Here is a 21902-nt window from a genome sequence, read left to right as displayed (position 1 = left end):
AGATTTGCCAAACCAGAGCAAGGGATTAGTATGCAATATACATAACTATTCTATAACTACTACATAATTTTGGAATTACTTCTTTACTCTGGTTTGCACCTTTCAATTTTTAACTTTATTACATTTCAACATTCAGAGTCCTGCTTCTGAACTTTCAAGAAATGGTTTGAATAATGTTATTTGGCATAGTTAAACTTGATCGCCCATATTTCTCTATTTTGTTAAGAATTAAGATTTCTCTGCTTACTGTATTTTATTTAGAGTAATAATTTATCATATGTGCAAATGCATTGGGATAAAGGCAATATAATAACTCATTAAGTCAYCAGTTTTCATTTTTAGCTCTGGCAGTTGCCTGGTTAGCAATAATATATGTTGCAAATTTGTAGTTATAAATGATCTGACTTCGTTTAACTATTTAAATGATTGAGATTAAATAGTATTGGCTTATTCTTAAGTGCCTCTTACAGAAGTAGATACTGGGAACAGCTTTTCCTAACTTCAGTGGTGCTATAACAGTTCGTATGGCTGACCATCTAACTTAYGGCTTTTGTGAATATCTGGCAATTCCTAAACTACTTTGACTTGAGAAGAAGAAAAAATAAAAATAATGAAGAAAAGATTTACATTCATTTAGGGGTTCTTTGTTCCCATGGAAGTTTAGGAGACTCTTTTCTATGAGACGAATTTCAACTATTCATATCTCTTAAAAGTGAATTTCAGGCACTATGGGAGAACAAAAGAGAGCATTCCTAAGCAGGCAAAGTACTTTCAGCACAGACAGAAAACACGACACCCCCCACAGGTCTGGCTTGCTGGCGGGGTTACTAGTCTGTCATCTCTAGCACAGTTATCTCATTACTTCTTCTGAGTGACATAACATGACTCAAATTCAAGCCTGTGAGCTGCAGATATATACATTTTTTTACGATCAGAGAAAAGAATGTTTATTTTGGCTTTAAAAATCAGATTGTAAAAATAGTGCTGTTATTCTTAATATTGACAAGTACTTCTTTGTACCTATTTCTCTGCACTCTCCAAATTCTATCATCAGTCATTAACTGTAGACAACCTAATAGGAGATTTTTTTTATTATTTGAAATTTTGAAAACTTTCTTTCTCTTTATGACTACTACTGCTGCTAAAATATTTATATGTTTGATTTTAAATAAATAAGACCTTTATGTTTCTCTAAATCAATATGTAGAAAAAAAAATCTCTCCRGGAATTCTGGATGAACACCAAATGAATGCTACTAGCCTTACTTACACTGAAAAGGGACTTTCCTTGTGGAGATATGCAAGCTTTGGCTGAAATATGAGAAAGATTCTGACGGTGGTTCTAGAGGAAATTAGGAGTAACTCAGCTGAAGTCAATTGATAATAAGATTCAAAATCAGCCTTTGCACATATGAAACAAGTACATATCTTATCAGAAGGGTTACTGTGTAATAACAGAAATGTATTGCAATGAATTTTTCACTAAAATATTTCCTTGATAACTATCGTGAAAGAGAAGAAAGGAAATTTAAAAGGATGTATCATGTATCAAAGGGCAATGAACATCGTAGAATTTTTTGTTGTTGTTCTTGCAGCAATTGTTTACTTGAATCATGAGACAAGCGAAACAGCTTGTGCCAAAGACAAAAACATATCCTGAACATATTCTCTTATTCAAAGAGGGAAGGATGCCCCCTCTTCTGAAAACAGCACTGCTGTTATGATTTATCATAGAAGATTTTACAGGAGTGCTATCTTTCAGTGGCACTTTGCTTTGGGGAGATATCAAATAGCCCTTTCTGAAAATAAATTGATTTGTGAGCTTTGCTGTCTCTCCTTGGTTTCCTCATTCAACAGTCTCCAGGAGAAGCTTAAGTACTTACAAGGCTTCCATTGCCGGGGTACTGGAGAGCCGTGGAATCTGAAACCCACTGCATTACCCTGTGAGATGTGCAAATTTTACTATCCTCCTTTTACAGATGAGCAATAAAGACACAGGCAAGCRAGGTGACACACTTAAGGTCATACACGTTGTCTTTGATCCAGCAGATATTTTCAAAAGTCTGTCTTTTGTTGCTTCACTTGTAGAAGGTAAGGATCCCACACGTACTTCTGAGCTAGGCACTTTGGGTAATTTAGTAGTCAGCGGGGAGACGTAGATACTTTCAGGGCACAATTCATCTCATCCTGAAGTAAAACCTAAAGGAATTCAGATGAATCACACTGTAAAAGAGCCTGTTTAAAGAGTCTGGATGATTAGCTGAAAGGTATTCTTCATTACAAATGCCAGTATTTCATCAGATCAATCCTACTTGTAGTGCTTTCTTTTATAGATGAGATTTTTTTAAAAGTATGTGAACCTTTACAGCATTCATAGTGAAAAATCTCACCTTCTTGCTCAGGATCCTTAATATTGCATTTTCTCTCCTGAAGGGATTACGACTCCTTTTTTTGTATCTTATATCAGAAACAGTAGATTGTGACTAGAGTTTCACCACTGTCTTTGAATTCTCTCCTTGAATCAACCTACTGGTTCTATTAACATATATTTGAGCTAAACTAAAATAATTTCCTATGTGGCACTTTATCACATGCTTTACTGAAGTCCAGACAGATGAGACTTACTCAATATCCTTTGTTTCTAAAAATAAAGTAACTTACAACAGTAAGTTACTAGCATTATCTACCATTCTTAAAATTGATGCTACAGTTCTTCCTGTTATTCAGTTATCACTGTATTTTTTTTTCTTTTTAATTCTCTTCTAATTCCATCAAATCGATTCTTATAGATTTGTGGTTACATTGCTACTTCTTCTTTCCTCCAAGTTTTACTGCACATTTGTGACACACCAGTGAGGTGGTACGGTCTCAGTTTTCCTGCATTTATAAAATTGGTTGTTGCTGAATTTGATTTATCCTGTGATTAATCATGTTTGTTCTATCTGAATTATCACTGAAGCAAGTACTTTCCCAATACACAAAAGCTATCATAAACCAAGCTCCTCAAGTATGGACAGTGAAAGTAAGGTACTTTGCRACACAGTAAACATGTAGTTTAAGCAAATATTTCTAGTCGATGCTGTAATTTGCTGCAGGTGATGCTGAGGTGGGCAATTGTGCAGACAAGTGCTTCTCAACCTTACTTATATCAGCCCTGTCCACACGGAGCTCTTGCTATCTCCAGCTTTTAGTGTAGAAGTAGGATCCCAAAGGTTTGCTTAGTAAACTAACCCAACAAATACACTGCAGATGCATAATCATTAGGGCAAAGAGTATTTTTAATGTTATGGTGGTCTGGAAAGAGAGCACTGAGGAAGGGATAGACAAGCCGGGAGTGAACAGATTACTCAAACATTTGTATGTCATTCCTGTGCTCTTTGACAACTTGAGTATATAAATTGACAGAGTGTAAAATTCCTTTGAAAGTCAGACTACTGAGAGTTTGCAAAGTGATTACTTGAAATTCTGAAATAGATTAATTAACAGAGGAAAAAAATCACAGTGCTTAATTTAAAAAAATCATATTCAAGGCACCTTCCAGGTGTTTTCAATGCTTTTTCTTCTCTCCACAGGAGTGAGCAACATTTTCCATTTTAATCTATAATACTGTTAGTGCTTTATACTTGAATAGGGGACAAAAGCAGTTTATGATGTAATTTATCTTTTCAAACTCAAGATTTATTTTTTGAAAAGTTCATCATCTCACCTTGCCCTCTACAAGGCCATTTGCATTGATGCAATTTTCAGCTCTATGCAGTCAATAATTATTTTTCAGTTTTGTTGGCCTGGACCCCACCCTACAGATCCGGCGTTGGTATTTATTCAATTGAATTTAATTCTACAGAAATCCATTCTGCTATGGTGACATAGATCTGCAATGCTCTGGAAGTGAATGATGTTCCTGATATTTTTATGAAAATCCATTCTATTCCTATGTCACAATGAGGCATTATGAAAAAAAAAAAGGCATTATAAACCCCAAAAATCTTAACTAGGGAAATTGTAGTGAAACTTTTCAGTATATATTTTGAGAGCATGTGAAAACCTTGTTATAGGGGGAGTTCTGTTCTATCTCAATGAAATCCATTCACAATTAACAGAGCTAGGTAAGAAAAATGAATTACTTTAATGTGCTTTTTCTGTATGTAAAAATATCAATGATTTGATACAGTAATCAGTTTTAAAGAAATAATTAACTGTGTAAAGGAGGGTTTCCTAATCTCTGTGTACATTTTAAGAGATCAGGRTGATGAAGTGTTATAGAGAAGTCAATGGTAAAATATAGCTCCAGAATCAAACACTAAATTTAGATATCTGCAGTGAAGGTGTATACAAGGGAGTTAGATGCCATAATTTCTCCTTATAGTTAATAGCAATCTAATCAGTACAGCCAATGATGTAATAAGCACTCTTCAAATTTACCTGAGTACTTTTGGTCCACTGAAAAACTCTGTATTGTACTGACTAGACCAAAGGGATTGACAGGATCTCTGTGGAGAGATGTTGGAAAATGCATGTACTTGTAGTTCCCATGTCTACAGTGTATATTGTGGACATCTAAATTTTGAATCTGAAGCTGAAGGTCATTCCTACCCTGGCTCCTATRTAATACTTAATCACCTTCATCTATTAAGTTGCAAATATACAGTAAGAAACATTCACTTTGCATAATCTGTTTAGATGTCTGACTCTAGAGTTGAATTCTAAGGCACAACGAATCTTACTTTAATTATGACTCTGTATTTAAGTAATATTAAGGTTTATACTTAAGTGAAGTATAAAATGAAGCCCTTCGTTCACTGTAAGTGAAATCATATCAATGATAAAAGTGTGTAAGAGAAGGGCTCTTATTCAGGCAGCTGAGAAGATGGTGGCAATAAACAGGTTTATGGAGAATAAACAGGGATGTTGATGAGACCCAAGCTGGAAATGCATCAAAAAGAGAAAAAGCAGAATTATGTATAGACAAGTCAGAAAAAGCAGAGTCTCTTGTAAAGAGAGAGCTGGTAAAGGAAGAATTGGTGTGTTATACTGGGAAGCTAAACGYTAAAGGAGTGACCTGTAGTTCACAAGAGAATTGATCTGTTTCTCCCAGTGCATCCCTTCCTAAAGCAGGCTTGCCAGTGAAATCTGTCTGGTGTTCTACAGAGCCAGAAGACCCAGCCATACATCCAGTGAAGGCCGTAGCAAAACTCCTATCTGTTCCAAAGGAGAGAGGTATGGATCCAGGGAGTCTGTGGGGAAACAGCTGCCTGTGTCATCCTACAGAATAAGCGGCCCTGGGATCCTTCTGTTTGCCTACCAACAAAGTATTCCGACGCCTCGGATGGTAGCTGCATTGTGCTCTTCAGCGGTTGTCATTGTTTCTGAATAATTTGCAGCCTCTGAAGTTACCGCTTAATAGATTAACTCACTTGATACAAGGGTAATAATCTTCTTAAATGTGACTGCTAATTCCCTCATAACTRCAATTTTATAATAGATCCTCTTCTAAAGCTAAATTGTCAGCACRAAGCCGTGTATTACGGGATGGGGTTGCAGGGAAAGGCTACACATTCGAAGTGTCAGTGATCCTTTTCATCATCCTTCAATTCAGATCAGCCACTGAGCCCAAGCACGGGACAAAGGTATTAACAGAACAATAATTCTTAAGTGTTTTGACAAGGCATTTTGTAAATGAGAAKTAACATCTGTACTGCGGTTTCTGTCAGGGAGGTGAAACAGTGAAGATGTTAAGTGAACTAAAACCTGGCAACTAAAATTCATTTACTTTTCATTATTTAGTAAAACAGCTACATGTTTTTCTTTTTCTTTTCTTTTTTTTTTTAATGTGAGAACCAAGCTATATGATTTCATGTTGTTAAACTGAGTTGCTTCACAGTATTTCAATTCTCCAACAAGTTCAGCAAGCACAAATCTGTTCATATCGTTTATTATTTTCAGAAACCAGAATGTGATAAGCATGCAACATTCCTTATTAAGTGTTTGCCCAAAATTATGTTATGCATTGATTTTTTTGTATTACAATATGGCAAATAAAACCAGTGAATTCAGAAATATGAAATTACTATTTACCTCTATGTCTCAAACTGGAGCAAAAAAATATCCAATTAAACTGCCAAATATTCACAGGTCTCATTTTACAGAAATTGTCAAATTTTTATAGGATAGAAAAAGGAATATAAATTTCTAAACAATCTCTAATAACAATGAARTGAATTCCAGTGAGGTTAGCAGGTCTTAAATTATGTCCTTTGAAATAACATAAAAAAAMCAGAGGCTTAAAGAAAGCAAAACAACAGTTTGTCTTCATATAGTCCAACCCAGAATTAAAAATTACTTTACACATGAGCTGAGTTTCTTAAACTGCCAAATGATTTTCTGATTACTTGAGAAATCAAGCTGTATACAAGCATGAACCTCTTACATGTGTATATGTTCCTGATCTGTACTCATAGCACTGATCCTTCTTTTAGCTTTGCTCTCAATCCATTTTGATCCATGCAAACTCAATCATGTTTGTTAATACTGCTTAAAAAGTGCTTAAAAAGTTAGGCACCTGAAGATACCAGTRAAGATATTTCTGTAAGTGTTAGAAGAAATCTACCATTTGTGCACTTCGTGCATTAACTTTAAGACAAACTTTTCACTGTATATGTAAATTTAGATGCAAGTGGCTTGTCTTCTGCCCTCTCTTGCATGAATAAATGTAATAAATAAAAATCATATGTAAAAGTTTCATAAGGTTTTGCTGAGTTATTTGGTTAAATGGAAAGTAGACCAAGAAACTCTTCAGCCTCCAGTAAATATGCGATAACTTGTGAAATATATTTTTACATGAAATATGGTTTTATTTCCTCTTTTTTAACAAATCTATTTAGTACCATAGAGGGTTTTTTCTTCAGTCTTCCAGCTAAGATGTGAAAGTCTGGAAGTATAGCTCTTGCCAAGAATTATTATAGGACTGTATGACTAACCAAAATTATTTGGAAAATGGTGCATGCTGAGCTGATATTGCTTCCATACTAATTTGCAGCACATTAAATGATACAAGACTGAATGTAGCATTGATTCTTTTTCAAGCATGGTTTAAAATAAATGAGTGTTTTGACTTAGGAAATTTTGTTTAATGGGAATGTTACTATAAACTATATAAGCTCATTAAGAGACATATGAAAATCTCTTGTAAAGAAATTTTGTAAGTGAATATAGTATTAAACAAAATGAAGGAACTGTTGCATGAGTGTGACTCAGCCTTAATGGAGGAAAGCCAGTCTTCTTCATGAAATAAACCTTCATTTGTGACAATTCTCTTGGGATTAAACAGAATTTTCCAAAATTAAGTAAATCAGAGTTATATGAGCAGAATTAGGAAATGGTTCCTTCGTTTCTGGATTAATTTAAAGGCATCTCTGACAGCTCTGATCTGTGAAATTTAAGAAACGTACATTTGGTGTRAAACAGAAAACAAAATCAATATAATCAAACTTTTTAGTCACCTAATTTAGGCACTTTCTTCTATTATTTATTTTAGTTATTCAGACTCATGTGGTTTAAGTTAGGGGAATGAGACCCTAGCTTAAGGTTCTAATTCTGCAAAGAGAAATGTGCTTCAAAAGGTGCTTTCAAGTCAGTTAAGCTACTTCTTTACATAATATCCCTAACATATAATGCATCTGTCACAAATTTGCAACAAACTCAGTTTTACCAACATTTGATTTTAGTCTTAATTGTAGTAAAGGAAAGAAGGAAAGCAGGGAAGTAATAAGGATTCCTTAAAAAAGAGACATTCAACTTAATGATTTGTTTAGATAGCTGTAATTAACCTAATCACAGAATGAACTTCATGTTTCTATGCAACAATAGTCTTAACTGTGTTTGTCAATTAGCAGTACTTTTTTTAGACACTGGTTTATATATCTTCATTTTTGCTTTGCTGTGAAACAAATTGCTCTCTGGAGTAGATTTGTGACTTTTTGATACTGTTTCTTTTTTTCCATTTTYCCTTAATTCCTTCAAGTAAGCATTTTTTTCCTCCTTTTTTATTCAGAAATCATGGGAAAAAATGTGGGTTTTTTGGCACTTGCTACTATATAGAGGTTAATCTACTGCTAAGAAAATAATATTTAGGAAATAGTACTGAATGTTTACAAATATAGCTAAGTGATAGAATTTAAGCTAAATCCATAGTGATTATTCCTGATGGCAGTTTTATGTTATGTTTTTGCCAAAGTTCCCCAAATTAGTAACTTGGGACTTCTGTCCCAAGATTAAAAAATCATAGTTATTACTTTTGTAGAGAAACAAACTGACAACCCCAGCTGAGATTTCCTCATAAAAAGATTTGTTTGATTTTAAAAAAGGCAATACAAGARAGCAGAAAAGTGCTGAAATCTGGGGTCTGATTCCTGGAAGTCTGGGAAGGTTGTATAGTGGTAGGACAATGAAGCAAGCTGTGTGGCTGTGATAAAATAACCTTTCTCATAAATATTAGTTTTAATGAAGAATGTCACTATTTGAAATTAAATATGAACATAACTTTTGCTGTGATTCCTATCCTGCTACTACTTCTAGAGCTTGTTTGAAAGAAAACAGTTTTATGACATTTTAAAACATGCTSCCTCGCTTTTAAGAAAGTTAATTTTTTTTAGAATAAAATACTTCCAATCAAAAAAATCCTTATAATAGGTTAAAGAAGTCATCCTTCTTAAGTTATCAAACATATATTAGACCAATAGCTGAGTATTATCATATTCCCTYAATTTGTTATTTTATCATTATTTTAAGATTGCAGGAAAAATTGAGATATAATCAAAGGAGATGAGTATGAACTAGCAACACTACTAAAACTTCTAAATACTCAGCTTGGATTTCAATAACCCSCTACATAAACTGAGACTGTCCTGGTGATAAGTGCTTCAAACATAACATATGAATTTATGGATCAGTATATGTTTTTTCTAATTTAAAACTCATCTAGATTTGTGCTACAGTAAATAACAAAGACACTATTTTTAATCTCAGGACATCATATTGAATCATTTTGACTTTTTGCAGTTTTATATTTTCCAAGCTTTTAACTGTATGACCTCCTACTTTCCATACTTCTGGAAACCTCAGAAATGACAGTCCTCTTTCTCTTATAGATAGCAATTTTTCTAAGTCCTCTACCTATTGCAAAGCTGGAAAGCTAAAAGTATTTATTTGGGTATATTAATAGCTGACATCCTCCAATAAGTCTCTTACAAGCTTCACAAAATCTTCCTTCCTGAGTATACTTGAAATGCATTGCCATTTGGCCTCTCTGAATAGTATAGCTGTGTACTTGTTTATTCAGTGATTGCTGGAACCATTTTGTTTATAATGGAAAACCCTTTTTAAGAGCATTTTAAGATATCAGGCTCTAACATCCTCTAGAAGCAACAATGATGTAGACTGATCCCATCTATTTTAAACACTCAGAGCTAAATGGGTAATTGCTATGGATTCTTGTTTTATCAAGTGATTCAAGTCTTAAGAAGGCTGAACCACACTATGGAAATTCTTCGCTCTTCACTGATAATAGAAGGAGGTTAGGATATCTGGATAACCAACCTGGGCACAGTGTTAAGTAAGTTGCTCGTTTTGTGAGCGATTCCATTCATCTCTAMTTTTCCTGCTGTGCATGAGTTAATGGTGAGGCATAAAGTAGCTATAAAAAAACTTTACAAAACTGTACTATACTGAAATAAGTATTTTTCAACTCTCTCAGTGGCAGTAGTTTCATAGTATTCTGCCAAATTTTCTCACATTGAGCACTACTTTTTCTCATATGCATCCTGTAGAAATTAGTCACCAAAATTTTGTTTTATGAGAAACAGTTGACAGRATCTTTCAAAATTATAGTTGTTATTTTTTACTAGTAGCAGATTTATGTTTAGGTTATATTAATAGGTTAGAAAATGTGACCAGATCAGAAGTAGTGTTGTCTCGGCAGCTTACCAATTCAACAAAATATTTTSGTGGAGTATCATAAATATTTAGGTGTGAGAGAAAAAAATATAGTAAATGATTGTGACCATAGGATGCTTTATAAATATTTTATTCTCACTGTCCATCATCACATTTTGTGAATAAGGTCTTTTTTAGGTACAAAATAAAGCACCTGAACTCAATAAAGAAAAAAAGATTTATGCTAGAAATGAATATTAATCCAAATACTTGAACACTGACTGTGCTTTGGTCTYATTAAGTGATCCAATCAAATTTAGAAGGTTCATTTGAATCCTGTATGGAATTTTTGTTTTGTTAGCTTGTCCCCCTAAAATTAAATGTATTTCAGGAAAAAAATGCTAATTTCGAGGAAACAGGATTACATGAGGTAGCATTCACTGTGGCAGTAGCTTCAGGAGACAAGAAAATAGATGATTTCAATGCCATGCTGAAGATTGGTGCAAATTTATAAAGACATGCTGTCTATCCTTAGTATGCYGTAAAATCTGTCTAAATAACAATATCCTCACAGATAGAGAATCTGCTGTTCTGGATGCCCATATATTATTGTGTTTGGACTGTCTCCATTTGCAAATGWTGACTTTTATCTGTGACCAAAGAATGAAATCTGTATGAGAGATGTATACAACATTTAATCTTTATTTATTTGTTAACAAAAGGCTTTTGTCAAATCCTGTTTGCACTTCTTTTCTCCCTCTCTCCCCTGAAGGTGACTGTGTCGCATCCAAAGTGTGACACTTAAACTCAGAATGCAAATTACAGATGTTTTTGTTTTGTTTTGTTTTGTTTTGTTTTAATGACAGGATGCATTAAACTAGAATAACAATTCCAGATATTACTTTACATCTTCTGTATTTCCAACAGGTATGCTACAGTTGGCTAAGTCTGTTAGTGAAAGTTTACGCAGAGCACACTTTTATATTCATATTTGCTGATACATAGCTTCTTAAGATGAGAAAGGACCACCAGATTGTCTAGTGACCCTGCTTTTATAATACAAGGTATAAAATTTCAYCCAGTTACATCCTGGAAAAAAAGGCAGCATAGAGATCTGATCATAGTCTATGCACAGTCCGTGATAAATAACACAGAAACAGATTTTTATGACTAGTAAGGAYCACTGATCCATTCAGATGAGAGGTGTTCAATAGGCAGCTCAACATCATTCCAGACCATCAATGTTTTGGAAGAGAAGTTCCTGAGAAGCTCCAGCAAGAGGAGCTATCACCAGGGAGTAGAAACTCACTTACTCTGAAGTGTTTGTGATAGTTAAGTCGAAAATAAATGCAGTACTTAGTAATTTCTGTCATAAAAGAGCTAGAACTAAAACACAAATGTAATAACATACAGCTGAGCTAAATTAAAGGGCGTGTTCAGATGTATGGGGCAGGGAGATGTGAAGAAAGCCTGTTCATAAACTGAATGTCCATTTCCAGATACGCTGATTTGCAAGCTGTCATGGGATTATTAGCACACTAAGTTAACAAAACTGCTAAAATGCTATATATTTTCTCTAGATGTATTTACTTAGGCACAGCAGCATGCAAACTTGTCTCATGACACCTGCTCTACAACTAGCTGGAAGGTCAATAAGTCAGTCTGTTTGTTCACATTTGGAGAAAAGGCCACAAAATTAATTCCAATATRTAGGTAAACAGGTCTAGAAAACAAATGGCTTTAAAATCTAAAAACCCGTGTAAAGTGAATCCCATGTCTTGGGAGCTGTCAGGCATTGGAAGATGTCTTTTTTGGAAGGCACAGGAAACTAAAAATTTTTCTAGRCTGCCAGTGCTTCAAAGTATAGACTCTATGATACATCACTATTTCCTGCAAACATGCATAGATAGGTTCATATTTTTACATGAATGCACAAAAAATAATTGGAAACGGWCACAGAAAGCCAGGCCAGATAAAAATAACATACTGACAGCAGAGCCGCTACTAAGGGAGACGTAATTTGCAAATGGTAATTAGTTGGTTATTAGTTTATAAATTAATGGTTATTAATTTTCTAGGAAGGAAAGTAGAGGGGAAAAAAATGTAATGATCTAAGCACCAGCCCTTTGCATTGTAGCTTTTGGAGTGGAACAGTTATAGGTGAATATATCTTGAGACAGGAAATACAGAATCTTTTCTAGTGATGGACCTGCTCTTGACAACTACGTTTTCCAAAGKAGATTAGTAATTCCAGCATATACTAGGGATGTGAGAAACCACAGTATAGTCTTTGTGGGAGGGAGTGCACAACTGTTTCTTATTTATCAGAAGTGTTCTCATTACCAAGATCAAGGTTGATCCCCTGATTCCCTCACTGGGAAGAAGAGGGAAGTGGAGCTGAGACTCTTGCAACTTCTGGGAATGTTCTGACCACAAGTGACTTCTGCACAGTGTTTGAAACATAAAGCAGACATCCTTTCTCTAAATAGCCTCTGGGTAAAAAATGGCTTGGGAGGAAGAGGGGGAGAAGCATACCATGCTGTTGTATTGTTCAAAGCTACAACCTGCTTACGTATGTTAGTTGTGTTCTTAAAATCCCAACCTTATTGAGGTAATCAAGGTATGAAGGGAGAGGAGCACTTACTTTCTTAAATCTGATTAGGTTTAGGCATGAAGCAGCTCAGCCATCAGAAGACTGAGGCAATTCTGTGCAGAAGCAGAACTTCAAGTAATTGAATAACCTTCTATTTCAAAATTGAGCTGCCCACAGAGTCAAAGAAGCAGTCACACATGATTTTTAGAATTATAGTTTGGATCGTAGTCACCTACATTTCTGTGGAACCCATTTGGGTCACTTAAGTACTTCATAGAATTGGATAGAAAATCTTATTCTGCCAGGTTTCCCTGTCTTGACAGAAAATGTTTTAGTGGATGAATTTCTGCTTTCGGGGAGCTTCTCTAAGTAATACAGATATAGACTAACCTTATAGTATTTATTTAGTGCAATGAAAAAGAAGCTCGGGCCAAGGCAGGGAAAAGAAATTAGCAGCTGTTGCTCGATCTGAGCCTGAGTACAGATGATGCAACTCCAGGACAAGAAGAAAGAAGCAGCAGATAACAATGTGGAGGAGATAAGCCTACCAAAACTGGTAACAACAGTGGTAGGGATCAGGGAATCTTGGAATGAGGTGATCTGGGGGGAGGCTATGATTTCAACAGCACAGCCAGGAGGAATAACCATGCAGTAAGCCACTAAAACTATTTTTGGTAGTCACTGAAGAACATTTCTGTTTAATTAATAATACCTAGAAAAAAGTATCCAGCACAGCATGTTTGTAGATTTGTACTTTCAGATATTTTTAACACACTAGAAATAAATAACAGGTTTTCTCATTTATTTGACTGGTATTTAAGAGGGAAAAAAAAGTAAAAAGTCCAAATAATTTATTTATTATCAACTCTTTTCCAGTTTTTATATTTATTAAATACAGTAATTGCAAAACCTTCAGGAAATGCACTGATGTCATTTCAATTCCAATATATGTGGAGAAGGTTGTAAAAACACATAGTCTCTTCAKAAAAGGTCATTTAGTAAAGTAGCCCATGAAAGCTTTAAAAAAGCTTTCTGTATTTGAGGTTAAATAGAGCTGAAAATGTTGTTGCTGTTGTGGTTTTCTTTCTTTTTCTTTTTTTTCTTTTTAAGAAGCAATATGAAAATTTAAATAAATATGATTGTCTGAAAAACAGCTATGGTGATGTTCAAATCCACTATACTTAATGTTACTGCCTTCAGGCAAAGAGTGCCAATTCATTTCTGAGACCAAAGAGTCTCCCAGAGTGGAATTTGTCTTGTGGTCTTAACTCTTTCAGAGTTAAGAAATGAGTTTTCTGGTCTTAAGCAAGAGTTTTAAAGAAGCAGGTTGATAAGTAGCTGGTCAACACACCAGAAGCTAGTTGCTAATTGCAGCAGTAAGTTAATCAATGAAATAACAGTTTAGCTTCTGGGTATAATAAAAAGAGATAAAAGACCACACAGAAATTCCATGATTAGGCTATGACCAGCTCTTGAGTGGCATGCATTATTTTCCTTCCTATACCTGCCTGCTTTTGAGGAGGCAAGCCATGCATCTGCTTGACAGCTATTAACAGAATAGAATAACAACAAAAAAGCATTTTTGAGGAAGATCCGATATAAATATTTACAAAGACAATTTAAGGGAGTGTTTGTTATGCACTTTTGTGTTTGCTTTCAAAACATTTAACTCCAGAGACAGATGGCTTGTACAGTTTTATCAGCACTTGTGTCATTATGTATTCAAGCAGCCAAGACTGATAACCAGCCGCATGTATTACGGATTGTTCAGAGAACAAATACTTTGAAAAAACGTATCAATAAAGTACTTCAGTGTGGAAAAACTTGCTACAGAAATTTCAGTGACATTTTTATGAAGAGAAAGGAAACAAATTAATGCAATTATAAAATTAAAGCAGCAGGAACAGGTTTTTAAGTGTTGTCATTGTATGTGGTAATGAAACAACTTTAGAAAATTGGGTAAAAGCTATTGTTCAGCAGTGTGGAGGAGAAAGATAATTACCATTAAGTCAACATGATTTCTCAGTATAAAACAGCCAGTTCTCCAGTGCAAGTTACCCCCAGAAGATCTCTCTCCCATCATACTGCTCATGACCACTTCACTTTATGCAAGAATAATAGCAGAAGTAATAAGGAGTCTCTCAGAAAAGAATAAACTGTCTATACTTGAAAACATAGTTACACAAGACGGGAGCTGAAGAAAATCATATTGCCGAAAGACRTTATCTTTTTCTTGATGTGTTCTTTTTTTTTCTTTTTTTTAAAAATCTGTTTCTCATTTTTTTTTCCCCTGAATCTCACAATATGGCATTTGTATAGTCCCCTGAATCACCATCACCATTATTAATAGTACTATTTACAAAAAATGTTATACTTCTGTCTAAACTCTTTAACTGGAGAACTTGTGTGATGGGCATCCGACTCATTATGAATGAAGCTGCCTTTCCCCAGAATCAGTAAGCAATATCATTTCCTGTAGTACTTCAACATTAAAATATATTATTTTAACTATCTGTATTTCAAACAAAAATTGCAGATTTATTTTTCTTTTGTGATGGCTTAAAGCAAAAGTGATTAATATTTTTTAAACATCTGTTAGGCGAAGCCCTGCAAGCATTTTGTCAAGTTAAACCTCACAAGTAAATCTTATCTATGTCTTACAAACTGGAAAGCATGAGTCACAGTGCTTGAAAATATGCATACTAATTTGAGTAGGAGACTGAACATATTCTCAGGTCATAAATTGGACATAAATTTCRTTCTTGTATTTTTATATACAGGCATAGCTAGAGGAGCATGCAGATGTAGGCCATATCCCACACCTATTTGGATGGTTATACAGCTAAAGGGACTGTCCTACRGGGCTTCCTATAGGATTCCCAGGCCTCTCCTAAGAGCAAAGGGCCTCATTCTGTCTGTAGGTGTTACTTGGTGTGACCTGTGGCCATCTGCCCTCTACAGAGGCTGCCATGGTCCTGCCTTTGGTTAAAATCACCAGATAGGGAAGGCTGACTGGGTGATAATGTAGTATCCATGTAATAATTCATTTTTGAAGGCTAAGCGGAATAGTAATATTTTGTTAAAAAGAAAAAAAAAGAAAAAGAAAAAGAAACTCTTCCTTCTGATGAGTCACCTCAACTCTGTCATCCTATTGCCACTCTGCACTGTCCRCAGTAATAGATATCTGAATAGTCCAGTGTTCTCCAGAAGGTTTGTCAACTGAAAGATGGCTAAAGTAGTGGATACTTAAAATCCATTCTCAGCTTAACAGCATTAACTCTTCAGAACTGTTATTAAGGAAGGTGAAACACATGAAGTAAAACTTCCAAAGAAGAGTTTGACATGTAGCTTATAGGGCCACATGTATATTTTCTCCTAAGAAGAGACAGCTTATTATTCATGTAATTTTAAAATGGAAATAACTGTCTTATGTCTTGAAATTTATTTTATTTAACTAAATAGAAAATGTAACTTAGCCTCTTCAGAACTGTAGTACTGAAGGCTCTCCTGTAACCTTTTTTTTTCCACTGCAAATTGGAAGCACGAAGTGCATGCACTGTATTTCCTGAAATGTGTCATTCTGTGGTAAAGGGTTTTCTTTGTGTATTGAAAGTTTTAATCCCTGCCAAACCTTTCCTCCTTGGTCAGCAAGATAATACTGTATTGTGTGAGCAGGCAGGTTGGAAATAGTTCTGCCACTTCTCACTTTCTTCCTCTGAAAATGTGAAAAAAACTAATTAAAATTAAATTTCTGTTGTCAGCAGAAAAAAAAATAATCAGCTTTTAACCTACAGATTAACCTTTGGAAATGTTAACAATATACTGGGAGTAGTTCCTTTACTTACTATTGCTTTTCTGTACTAAGTACCTGCCTCACTTTGATTATAGCTTCATATTAGGGGATTCAGAGGAGAGCTTTTATAGAAAAAGAATATCTCTCTTCCAGGGAATTATCACAGTTCTCATTCTAGAATCAAGGTTCTTGGGTCTCCTTGAAATCTTTGCTAAGCTTCTACTTTGCAGTTACTTTTTTCCTTCCTAATGGTTCAGGCTTAATTATTTCATCTTGTATTGACCTAAATAGAAAGTTGCATTGATTCCATACATTTTTTATGTTCTAGCTGACAGCAATAGGATTCTTGCTTATATAGGACTTGCAGAAGCAACTTTTATTATGGTTTGTTGTATTCTGTCACATCAACTGTTTACAGTATATTCTYCAGATATTCACAAAAGGAGCTCCTCAGAGATTTCACAAAGAATGCATAAGAACAGAGTAGATTAAATTTTAAAACGTAGAAATATATTGACTATATTTTCTATAGGTATTTGTAAAAGCAATAAATTTAAATTCTGTAGAACTTACTGCAGCAAGCTGTCATGTGGCAGTTAAAAAGAGTGGGAAAAAAGAATAGCAGTTTCCATAAAATTAATTGGGATAATTTCATTATTCAGAAAAAGATCTATTACTAAGGGTAATGTATTGAATATTCATGGAGTACAAAAGAATGAAATATTCTTTGGCATTGTAACACAGAAATCTTTGCTAGAGTGTCCTCCATTATCATTTAGAGTCTCAATTATATTATTATAAAGATACACTTTTTTGCTGACACTCCATTGACATTTTTCTTCTGATTAGTATTACATTTTAGAATGCTTCACTATTCATGCCTATCTGCTAAACTTCCTTCTCAAAAATCAATCTATAATTTCCTTCCTGTCACTGGGTTGTTTAATCAAGGAAAAATGTCTCCTTAACTCTGAATGTCTGCAGCAATAGCCAGCTGATTTGCTCTAAAGTAAAGAAAAGGCCTCTCAAAGTTCTCACTTGAACTCACCATACATTTTGAAAAGAATTGTGAMAAAGCATATCTCAGATATTGAGAAATATCTAACAAGGACACACAAAATGGTTTTCCCGGCTTTTTGCTCGCTTGTCCTTCCAAATAAATCCAATCTGATCAGATGAACAAGTTCRGTTGTTGAGAAATATAGTAAGACTGAGAAGAATTTAGTGCTGCTGAAGACATGGGTGACCTGTCTGCTGAGCTGTCTTGATTGCAAGATGCCTGCAGCTGGCCAGCTGTGTTCTCAGGAGTGTGCAAAAATKATGTGGATTTTTACTATGCATAGTACATCAGCAGACTTCATTTTTGTCTGCTCTGTTCTCATACTCCTGACTTACAAAGAATTACAAAGAATTACAAAAATAGTTCTTTATCAAGCACAAGATTTATATAAGCCTCCTTTTTTATTTATTTTTATTTACCCTTTCATCTTTACAGTTGCTTGTCAGTTTTAAGATGTATGGTAATGGCTGGAAGAATTACAGTTTTTATTGCTTCCTGTTGCAATACTCTGAAGTGTTTCATGAATTTCATGCTAAATCCAGTAGAGATTAACTTCTCTCCTACTTGTTGGATCACTTCACACTATTCAGAGTTTATAAAATAGTAGAAACCAGTGTTCTGAGAATTCATTTGGGCAAATACATTTTCAGATAGTATAAATGTTTCTCATATTGGAGTAGGCTGGCAGTTCACCAAGACWATATGAGTATAAAGTGAGAGTAAAGCAGTGCAGAATACATCCAGACTATATGTACCTTGACATTTTTTATCTACCTAGCTCTATTTTCTTAGTGACTGAAAAAAGGAGCTAAACTTATTCATAGTATGATCTGAGGTGATAATTTAGGACTAACTGAACTATCTTTCCATATTTTGCAAAGTATGTAGGTAGTGCATATGCAGAGACTATGTGCACAGAGGATAGTATATGTCCTACAAAGCAACCMCTCTAACAGAAGGAAAATGCACCTAGGACTTACCATTTGCGTGAGTGTTTTTTGAAAAAGAGAGTATTTTTTTGCAGAATCTTTGTTACTTTTCTCCTTTTCTCGATCTTAACAAACATGAGTATTTGCAAGTTTTACATCAATATCGCAAGCTAACTTTTTTTCTCTCCCACTTTCTTCTTTCTCTCTCTCTCTCTCCTTTTTTTTTTTTTTTTTTTTTTTCTTTTTCCCCCTCTATAGATGGGCCTCTTGGGCCAAGAGGATTAGCTGAAGCTACAGAGATGTGTACTCAAGAATGCCTGGTTTTGGGTCACTCAGATAACTGTTGGATGCCTCCCAGCTTGGGTCCATACCAACAGCCAAAGTCGCCTCTCTCCACCTTTGCACCTCAGAAAGAATGGGTTAAGAAGGACAAACTAGTTAATGGACACACATTGACAAGAACCTGGAAAGAAGATAGCAACAGAAACCAGTTCAGTGACCGAAAGCAGTATGGTTCCAGTGAGGGCCACTTCAACACTGGCAATCACATGACTGACATTCCTTTGGCCAACTTGAAGTCTTATAAACAGGCTGCGGGAGCTGTTGAGAGTCCAAAGGAGCACCAGCTATAAGAAATGGTTTGGACCATTACTTTGGACCAGTGACTTTAGCCTACTTAGACTTGTTAATATTGTGTGTGTGTCAGAGCTTTATGTACTGGGTAGACCTCTAGAACTATGCTTCAYCTAGCAGAGATATGCATATCCTTGTGTTAGCGCCGTGGAAGGTATGATGTCCTGCAACACGAAAGAGTGTTTCTACTAGTTGYGTGGTTTTGTTAAATAGACATGATTAAACTCTGCAGAGATCTCTCCAGTTTGCAAATATCYTTTTTTTGTTTGTTTGATTGTTTGTTTTGACCCTGGACTGCTGCTATGAACAATAGAAGATGCATTTGGAGAGTGAGAGAGCAAGAAAGTTCAGTGGATTACAATGATTGGAAAGCATATCCAGTTATAGAATTGTGCTTTTGTTGTCGTTGATCTATGCTGGGACCGTTATACTTGACATCATATTGCAAACAAAAACTGAAACTATAAATATTAAACCTATTGTGCTATTAACAACGTTAGTGGACACTTGTATCAGTGTTCAAATACTTGTAAATAGAAACAATTATTACTTACAAATTTTGTGTACTTATAACGTTCACTTGAAAAGATACTGTAGGATATTTATGTGTTTCACAGTTGCTTTTTTCTTTCTTTCATTTGCTTCCTGTTTTGCTTTTCTTTTCAGTGATGGTGTTTCTGTGTTAGTAGTCTGTCTGACACACAATGTTCCAAGGAACTCAAAACACTTTTCTTATAAAGGAAAAAAGGATAGGATGGGATGGGAGGGAATGTTAGTTGTAGAAAGAGAGAGAAAAAAAAAAGAGGACTTTTCTTTCTATGTAGCAGTAAAAGATGCTAGCATTCAGTTAGACTTCATTTTTTTTTTTTTTTAATTCCTCCCTCAAATATTAAGCAATGAAAGGACTTATGTAAGGGCTTAAAACTTTAGCAACTTTGTTTTAACTTCCATTCTGTTTCATGAAGCAGGGAGACTTCCAAACAAAAGAAGAACACTTAATTTTGTGGTGGTGGCAATGGGTGAGAGGGAACACTTCATTTGGAATGTTTGATCAAGCTAGCTGCAGTCTCCCAGTTAATGATGAGTAGTGGCTAACATTGATCCCAGCTGGAACTTATGGAGGAAATTCTACAGAAGCAAATACAATAATCATTTTTTTTTCAACTGGGCAAGTGTGTGTCTATACTTAAGACAGTTTGTATTGCTGAAACAGCAGCATTTGTGTTGATCTTCATCTGCGTTAATGTTGTAGTAACACAAGTGTTTTTAGACCATAGCCACAGAATATTTAATGTGTTGTGCCTTCATGTTACAGAGCATTCTCCTGGTAGGCTAGTTGGGGGAGATAGAGGGTTAAATCTCTAATTATTGCTGTTTAACTGTTTGTTATCATAGTTGGTCAATGCCTGACAGGTACCAATATCATGTCACCTCAGTCAAACCAGCAGAGTGACTCCTAATGTTTATAAGATCTAAGTTGCACGTAGCCAAATCCAAATCCAAACATTCTTAGACGATTTTTGTTAAGGCATGACAGATGATTTACACAAATAAATAGCATGCAAAAAGGTCCTTACAGAAAAAAAAGCAAAAGTTATCTTATGCCACAGTGAAATATCAGTCTTAAAATAACAGTTATTTAATCTGAAGGTTATTTTGTTCTTGCCAAAACACAAGGCTTTTTTCCTCCTTTTTTTTATTCTTTTGTATATAGTATTCACTATTATTCTTATTTTTCCTCCACAGTATAAAAGGCATAAAATGGGTTAGGGGTGCATTGCTTATTGCAGTACTTATGTCAGTTTGTGAGGGGTGTTTGATGACTTTGACAGAATAAATATCTAACCAGTTATCCTTGTTACTGCTTTGCCAGTTCAACGTTATTTAGTTATTCAGCTCTTGCAATAAATGTTCTGAATTCCTGATTGTGTTGTGTTAGTTCTTGGGCAGATGCCTAAGGGACTTTATTCCTGTTAATTTCTCTCTTTTCTTTCTGTTGTTGTTGGTTTGTTTGTTTGCTTGTTTCATTCTGAATTTCCACTTATTTTTTCTAAACATATCACGGTCCATTTGGTTCACATAGATACATTTAAGAATGGAATGTACARCTGATAAATCCTGAGGGTCATATTCTGTCATCCTTTTAGTAAGTAGGAATTTATTCAAAAGGAGTCCTTGCACTGAGTAAAGTGTTACTCACCTAGCGCAAAGGTGACAGAATCTAGCCTAGATTTGTTAGGTGTACTTAAAACACAAGTAGTAAGCGTCCTTGCATGACTCTCTGTAATAATACAGTGGTAGCTTATTGGAAAATCAACATTTACCACATCTCAATCTTTTTGTTCAGAGCAGAATGAGCTGTAGTCATATCAAAACATGGTAAATGTTTGCTTACAAGAAAATTGTATGGCTGTACAACCCCTTTTGTTGCAGCACAGTAAAAAATAATAAAATAAAATAAAATAAAATAAAGCCCAGCAACCTTGCAAAACAAGTAACAATAAATGTTGAGCTTCAAAGCAGAGGTTCACAGAATTCTATATTAAAAAACAGAAATAAAATAATTATTTGTGAACTCAAATAGCACCAAGTATTTTTAATTATAAGTGCCTTTTAAACAGAACATATTTGAAAATTCTCCTATCAGGAACAAAAAGTTATTTCTTTATAAATGAGAATTCACAATAGCTACAGAAAGAGAACCATATTTTTTTCTCTACTTCAGTACTTTGTGCTGACATCAACCTGTGCAAGAAGAGCACAAACCAATATGATTTATATTTCTGGCCAGTAAACATTTTTCTCGTTTCATTTTGCAAAAATGAATTTTGTGTAATTTCCACCCTTAAGGCCTTACCCAATTTTAAATATTTATTGCAATTAAAAGCAAAAAACAAAAAAAAAGCCCCACTCTACTCTGCAAATATAATTTCTAAGAAATTACCTCAAATGTGAGACCTGAACT

At 34.7% G+C, this 21902-nt stretch overlaps 1 protein-coding gene across 2 annotated transcripts in view; it reads left to right on the top strand.

Annotated features, from left to right (window-relative positions):
- The window catches only part of PCDH9 (protocadherin 9), a 673230-nt gene extending 653824 nt beyond the window's left edge, over positions 1–19406 (top strand). For both annotated transcript variants that reach the window (XM_085309488.1, XM_085309486.1), the window contains exon 4: positions 18563–19406. In XM_085309488.1, coding sequence (XP_085165614.1) covers positions 18563–18936 — 374 coding nt within the window. In that variant the 3' untranslated portion in view covers positions 18937–19406. The remainder of the gene's footprint in view (positions 1–18562) is intronic.
- The last annotated feature ends 2496 nt before the right edge of the window (positions 19407–21902 follow it).

The sequence above is a fragment of the Rhea americana genome, unplaced genomic scaffold (assembly GCF_003343005.1).
Source record: "Rhea americana isolate MKP2758 unplaced genomic scaffold, rheAme1 scaffold_3, whole genome shotgun sequence".
Taxonomy (NCBI): Eukaryota; Metazoa; Chordata; class Aves; order Rheiformes; family Rheidae; genus Rhea; species Rhea americana.
The sequence above is the reverse complement of the archived record's forward strand: the minus strand, read 5'-3'. Positions and strand labels throughout refer to the sequence as shown.